General features: G+C 43.3%; 1 protein-coding gene across 1 annotated transcript in view; it reads right to left on the reverse strand.

Annotated features, from left to right (window-relative positions):
• EEFSEC (eukaryotic elongation factor, selenocysteine-tRNA specific) overlaps window positions 1-3,949 on the reverse strand; it is a 191,172-nt gene extending 187,223 nt beyond the window's left edge. Inside the window, exon 1 of the mRNA XM_044451182.1 lies at window positions 3,623-3,949. Within this exon, the coding sequence (XP_044307117.1) occupies window positions 3,623-3,932 (310 nt within the window). The 5' untranslated portion in view covers window positions 3,933-3,949. The remainder of the gene's footprint in view (window positions 1-3,622) is intronic.
• Window positions 3,950-7,688: the final 3,739 nt, after the last annotated feature.

Consider the following 7,688-nt stretch of genomic DNA (forward strand, 5'->3'; position numbering starts at 1 on the left):
CAGAAGATGGCATAAACTAGAAGAGTAAGTTCACATGTCTCCAGGAATGCAGGGATGGGAGAAATATATTTCCTTTGTTCATTCCAGACAAGCCTGATGTTGTCCATAATGTAGTTCAAGCAAGCATGTTGTCTGGAAACAGCTACAGTATAAGATGCCATATTTCCTTAGGGTTGCAATCCTATACATACTTACCTGGGAGTAAATTCAACTGCCACCAATGGAATATACTTCTGAGTATATGCATACAAGATTGCATTGTAAGAGAAGCAACTTGCATCTAATGATGCTGTCTCTCAGGTTTTTTAATTAATTATCCTCCACTTACCTGAGCACAGGTACCAACAACCTGAAAACTTCTGTGGACACAATTCGCACCTTAGCCCAAAAATGCTACCTCTCTTACATTTTCAAAAATAGCAAAGAACATAAAATAAAAAACACATATATAATTAGACTATGTCTATTTGCTTTATTTTGTAGAAATCAAAATATCTAAGTACAACAAAATCAATAATAAGAAAAATAATATAAAATATTTGTACATGTTTATCTCAGGAAACTGGAAAGTGGGCTACGTAGTCCATTAAAACTGGTATTACAATGAGGGTGCTACCCTCTGTAGCTGCCCATAATCCTCCAAACTCAGAATGTTGCAGGCATCCAACTAAGTGACGGAGGAGCACAGAGGGCTCCACATTCCCCCACCCTGCAAAAGTCACAGACAGCCAGTCTTGATTATCTCTGCCCCATCTTACAAGGAGCAGGAGCTAAAGCACTGCCTGGACTCTTCAGTCTTCCTCATTCCTCTCCTTCCCACCCACCCTGCACCTGCTGGGAAGATGCTCTTCTTTGGCGTGCAAGAAAAAATAATCATGCCAGCTCTAAGGATAGGGGACGGTAACAGAGACCACACTGTGACCTTGGAGGGCTTTTATAAGATCATCACTTTTCTGATGGCTGGCTGGACTGTGCCGGCACAGAATTGCATCCCAAATCTATTAGTATTTTAAAATTGCTGCATAACTGTACACTGATATACAGGTTTACTGAAGAGTAAGTCTCACCAAGTTCAATAGGGCTTAGCCCCTCATAAGCAGGCATAAAATTGCAAGTTAACACAACTACCACTCCAGAAGTAGCCTTTCCCACATAGCTGAGAAACAATGATTTCCACCATCATGCCATCCAGAATATTCTACATATGTATTTGAATATATACATGACAAGAAACTTGCAATACAATTTCATTTTTTGACTGGGTAACTTCCCAAATGGACTGGGAGAATACTGTGGACATAATCCATCTAGTCTTTAGCAAAGCCTTCAACAAAGTGTCCCATAACATCCTGATTACCAAACCAGCAAAAAGTCGGCTAGATAGTACAACCATCAAGTGGATCCACAGTTGACTGCAAAATCAGACTCAAAGAGTGCTCATCAATGGCACATTCCCAAACTGGGGAGAGGTGACAGTTGTCCTGGGCCCAGTAATATTCAACATTTTTACTAATGATTTAGATGAAGAAGTACAAGGAAAGATGATTAAATTTGCAGATGACACAAAGCTGGATGAAATAGCAAATTCCCTGGAAGAGAGATAAGATACAGAGCGATCTTCATAGGTTAAAACACTGGACAGAGAACAACAGAATGAAATTCAGTAGGGGCAAATGCCAAGTCATCCACTTAGGAACAAGAAACCAAATGCAGCACTACAAGATGGAGAACACTTGACTCAACAATACTGCAAATGAGGAGGATCTTGTTGTGGATTACAAGTTAAAAATAAGTCAAAATATGAAGCAGTTGCAAAAAAGGCAAATGGTTTTTGGGGCTACACTAATGGAAGCATCACTTCCAAAATATGTTAACTGCTGGTTCCACTGTACTCAGCACTAGTCAGACCTCACCTGGAGTACCGTGTCCACTTCTTGGCACTACAGTTTTAAAAAGATGTGGAAAAGTTAGAAAGGGTACAGAGGAAGGCAACAAGGATGATTCAGGGATTTGGAGGCAAAGCCCTATGAAGAAAGATTGAGAAAACTGGGCATGTTCAGCCTCCAGAGAAGAATGAGGGGAGATATGATAGAACTCTTGAAAAGATGTCACAAAGAGGAAGGCTAGGATCTCTTCCTGATTGTTCCAGAGTGCAGAAAACAAAATAATGGGCTAAAGTTACAGGAAGCCAGATTCCAGCTAGATATCAGGAAAAATTTCCTGACCGTTAGAGCAGTACAACAATGGAACCAATGACCTGGGGAGGTTGTGGGATCTCCCATGCTAGAGGCATTCAAGATGCAACTGGACAGCCATCTGAGAGGGACGGTTTCACTTGGAGACCTGCACTGAGGAGCAGGTTGGACCCAGTAGCACTTTGGCTCCTTCCAACTCTACTAGTCTATGATTCTATGAAATAAAAGACTTCTTAATTATTTATTTACTTCATTCCACTTCTATGCCACCCCATAAGCCAAAGGTTCTCTGGGTGGCTTACAAATGCTTCTTCTTTCACAAGTTCTATGTGAGCTACCATCAGGGGTCCCTATGAAGTGGGACCACCACCTTGACCTGCTGCTGAGGTGCAGCAATCATCACCATCAAGAGAGGCTCCCTGGGAATTCTGAGTCCTTTTTCCTGAGTGCTTCATGACTGTGTGCCATGGGCAAGTCATAACAGTAACAGGTTCCTCCCAAGTCCTTTCTTTGCTACTCATACTTAGAAGGCGTGGAGAAGTTGCCTATTGCCCTCCTGCAAAAGCGGGCATGAAAGCACATCACAAAGAAACTTCAAAGCAGAGACTTCTGGTTTCCGGTCCTCTCCCTGTATGGTAGGGATTAAGCCTGCTGCCCTGTCTAGAGGGAGAGAGCAGACAAGCAAGCAGGATGAAACGGTGGCTGTTCCTGTGGTTAAGACTGGGCTCTGGCACAACAATCAAAGAAAGACCAGAACCAAAGAGACCCTCTACCGACTCACATACTTGAAGATGCAACAAGGAAGACCGAGGCACTAGGGTCAACTCCAGCACTGCGCCCTCCAGAGGGGCCATGCAGGGAAGCAGACAAGAAAAAGACAAGCCATAGTTGGCTCTTGCCTTTGCCCAAACAGTCTTTCTGGGCAGCACGGATATAAACGATTCATCTCGCTTGCTCATGGTTTCTCTTTGGAAGGTATGATGAGAACCACACTCCAACAGCCAAGGAAAGAGCGCACTTAGGCAAGGGAGCAAGGCGAGGTCACTACTTCTTCAGCCCTCCCCCCCCCCATGTTACGTAAGGAAAGTAGAGTGACAACTGCTCCTGCAAGGAGCAGCGATCTCCTCCTTTCTTTCGAGGCCTGGGGGGAAGCAGAGGGCCTGTAGGGAGGAATGGGTCCTACCAAGCAGCACAGGCAACACGAGCCATCTCTTATACTCAACAGCCCACTCGCCCCACTTCACGCCGTAGGCGGTCAAGTTAACGAAAGAATCGGGGGAGGATGGGCGCCCACCCAAACCATGCGGCCAAGCCCTGCTCCCTCCGAACAGCTTTTGTGCCCTGCAGGAGAAACGGCCTACGAGGGGCTCTCTCCGCGGCGTGCGAACGGGGGCGGGGCTGGCGGGTTGCTCGCTTCTCCCTCTTACCTCCAATGATGGTGCGGATGAGGGAGGCGTGTCCCGGGCAATCCACCAGGGTCAGCTGCAGCTGGCCAGGCTCGGGCCCCAAGTGCGGGGGCAGATCGGTGCAGAGGCAGGAGAAGCCCAAGTCCAGCGTAATGCCCCGAGCGCGGCTCTGCGGAGCCCGGTCGAAGGCGGCAGTCGACCCAGTGGTGCTGAGGGCCCGGGCCAGCGCCGTCTTGCCGCTGTCGATGTGGCCCAGAACGCCCACATTCACGTTCAGCCGACGAAAGGCGCCGGGCTGCGGGACCGGGGGAGCAGCTGTCGCACCGGCCATCGAGGCGTCTAACGCCGTTCCCGTCTCTCGCAAGGCAGTCCGGCTCGTAACACCACCCCCGCGGCAACACAGGCCTCGTTCGGATCGTTCCGGCAACTCGCGGGGCACCGCTGAGGAGACCTCTCGTGCGGCCAGTCATTACGTGGGTGGGTGGGCGGGCGGGCGTGCGGGGGGGGGTTGAGTCTGAGGCTGTGCTTGGCTATGCAAAAGCACCCTCAGCAACTGCAGAACAGTTCCCCGATTAACGGCCTGTGAAACTCGTGTGTGCAATTTAGATTCTGTTCATGCTCGAAGTCAAACACTTCATAACTATTTCATACAGCAGCGTCCTAAACACACAACAGCCCATTAAGTTCTTGCACATTGCCTTTATAGCCACAACACAAGTACAATTCTTCCACCAGTAAGCATGTCTACAATAACACAAATATATACATACATTGGAAGAACGAGACATATATGATACAATGAATATTGACAGATATACTAAGCAGTCCTATGCCTCTTTAAGCAGACCTTACAACCAGCATCTCTGAGCCAGCATTGTAGAACTTGTTTCTGGCTGTTTCTTTTTTTTTTTTTTGGGGGGGGGGTACACACCCCCAAAGGGAATATGAGGAAAGTAGCACATAAAATAACCAATCTGAGCTAATAGTTCACTAGAGGTGAAGATGCCAACCTAAGAGATCTGGAGGGTCAAGGTCCCAGTTTCTGATGTTAGTGGATTTTTATGAATTTGGAACCATTCATCTGCTTGCAAGTAATGCACAGAATTACTAAAAGTGTGATCTACTGAAGAATACAATAAATAAATGTCCCTGTGTTTTGACCAAGAGTCTTTCACCTGTTTTTTTAAACATTTGAAGGGCTTTCCACATCTGCAAAAACATAAATACACGTTCAGGAACTATCATTGCAAACAAATTAACAAGTGTATGCATAGTATGAGATACATACAAAGCACATTCTGCTGACTTCAGAAAATTAAACTACACTTCCTCAAGTCCAGGCTTATGATGGAACCTGAAAAAGTTACCAGCAGCACTGAATGAACATCCTTTTGTCTGATGTTTTTATTCTTGCTGAATTAGAAGTAAAGGCATCTGTACAGCCAAATGGCTTTCTTTTTTAAAAGGCTGAGAAAGTTCCTGCATATTTTCCTGGACCCTCCAAAGGGGGACCTCCAGCAAAGATATGCAAGGGGGAGGAGAACTCAAACTTGCTATTACTAAGGTTACAAAAATATAACCCTTACAAATCATAAATAAAGAAACAGAAGAGGGCACAAAAACATTTTTCCTCTCTTTCTTAATTAGATGTAACACCCATCTCTCCAATTTCCTTTTCTATACATTACATTGCTCCTTCATAATATGTTGCCATTAATTGCCTGAGTTTTCAAAGCCTCATGAGAGCAAGGGCAGGAAGTCAGACCTTTGGGATGGGTGAAAAATGTGAAGGTCATTCACACACTCACACACTCTCCTCTCTCCAAAAATAATATACTATTTGACAATTTCAGGGTTCAGCATGTCCCACTGAAATTTGGAAGCTTATATGAAACTAGGCAATGTCCTGTAACCTCAAACGTTTAGTCTAGGCAAAACCACTCTGAAGTCTCCAGCTCCCTCCTTGGGTATCACATGACGTCTGTGCTAAAGAGGAGGCTGACTGTTCAGACATACACACCCCACAAGTGGGCTGGTATGCACAGAGAACAGCAGAAGAGAAGTTGGTGAAATAAACTGATTAAACCCAAAGATCAATAGGTTAAGTTTTCTTAACAGTATTCTTTTTCTGGTTAGTGGAATATTGAGTTGTATTTTAGGTCTTTCAACCCAAAAGAATGCAACAAAACCAGTTTGTATTCTTTTAAGAAACAGTGTTAATAATAGAAATGCTTATGGTTGCTTTATCTGAAAAAATATTTTCTTTCATGGTATCTTCCAAATTAATTTCTTGCCTATTGATGAACAGGAGTGCTAAACTGAATTTCAGTATTTTTTCCTTATTATTATAACTGCTTTGCATCAGACAACAGCTGTATTACATGACTTAAGTTCAAATGCATGCATAAACCATTTCTGTAACACTTATTGAGATTTTCCCAATAAATTCACAATAATTTTTGTGTGGTCTGAAGCAATACAGTGGTACCTCTGCTCACAAATGCCTCAGTTCATGACCAAATCAGGTCGCAAACAGAAGTTTCAGAAAAAAATTGCCTCGGGTTGAGAACTCCGCATTGGGTGATGACCACAACTGCCCTGTCTTCCCTGCACTAGCACAACCATGATTGCACTTGGTGGGGGGAGATGGCCACAATCATGTTGTGAGGAGGAGATGGCCACAATCTCACCCATCTATGGCCGCGATTGCGGCCGTACTTGTGCAGGGAACACAGGCATGATCGAGGTCGCGCTGGGGGAGGGGGGGCAGGGGGAGATGGCTGCGATCTTTGTTGTTCTTTGTCTCTTTGCTTCAGATTTTTGTGATTAAAAAAATAGTTACAGAACAGATTAACTGTATTTACATTGAATCTTATGGTGAAGTTTGACTTGGCTCATGACCAATTTGGGTCGCAATCAGAGTTGTGGAACAGATTAAGTTCGTGAGCCAAGGTACCACTGTACTCTTGAAAGCAAAATAAAGGGAGGGAGCAGGATCATTAGTAGTGGCTGCCAAGAGGCTGTGATGCTAATGGGCACCTTTAAACAAATTTAATAGACAGACAGAATAAGGTGAATGCCTCTTTGACACAATGGGCAATTTTGTTTAACTTAAGAGTAGAAAGAGCAAACAACATAGTTTAAGGCTACAATTCTCTACTTTTTTGTTACATATAGATAGATGGTGCTGCTTTGTTCATGACCACTTTACAGAGTAGCAATGGTTGATTTAGATGTTTCACTGAGATACTTTTTGCATTCATGGGAAGAACTGTCCAAGTACTTCTCCTGCAAACTCAGACAAGATTCCAACATAAGGTGTTGATTGCAGCCCTTAGAAATATTTTTCATCCATACTTGTCATCCATATTTAGTCTCATAGTTATGTAAATCACACAAAAGGGGGAATATTTAATTCTCCTTTTACCACTGTGTTGCATGGTCACATGTATAACCAGATTAAAATCCCTTTAAACATTTATGATTAAAGAAATCATGCAATATAATTCCTAGTTATAATCCTAAAACACAACTCCAGTTGAGTTGACAGGGGCTTACTCCCTACTAAGTGTCCTTGGGATTACTGCTTTCAGACACAATTGTATACCCTGTTACACAGGGAAAAAAACTCCTACAATTCCCAGTATCCTTCCAGACAGCCATGCTGGCTGAGAATGTTAGGAATTGCAGGACATTTTTTTCTGACTAAACATCCATAGGATTGGCTGATTGTGTAACTTTAAACAGATGAATTAAATTTGCATACATTCACATATCAATTAACATTACTTTAAAGAAAAACATTATGTTGTCTTTGTTTTTAGTTCCTGTGTATATTCTTGCAAGTGGACCTCATATTTTAAAAGTTCCCATTCACTCTCATAAAGTAGGAAAAGTGCCTCCTTACATGCCATCTGTGGATTTTTTTAAAGCATTTACACTGAACATATATTTAAAAAAACATTAAGCATGTTGTCCAATTAACCATATATTTTTAAAAATTATCTGAATAATCAACATTTTCAGTCCTGCCTAGCTCTAATAATTTGGAGGGAAACAATTCATATTAGTCAGGAGTCAAAATGAT

The sequence above is a fragment of the Varanus komodoensis genome, unplaced genomic scaffold (assembly GCF_004798865.1).
Source record: "Varanus komodoensis strain SLA01 unplaced genomic scaffold, ASM479886v1 scaffold6_2, whole genome shotgun sequence".
NCBI lineage: Eukaryota > Metazoa > Chordata > Lepidosauria > Squamata > Varanidae > Varanus > Varanus komodoensis.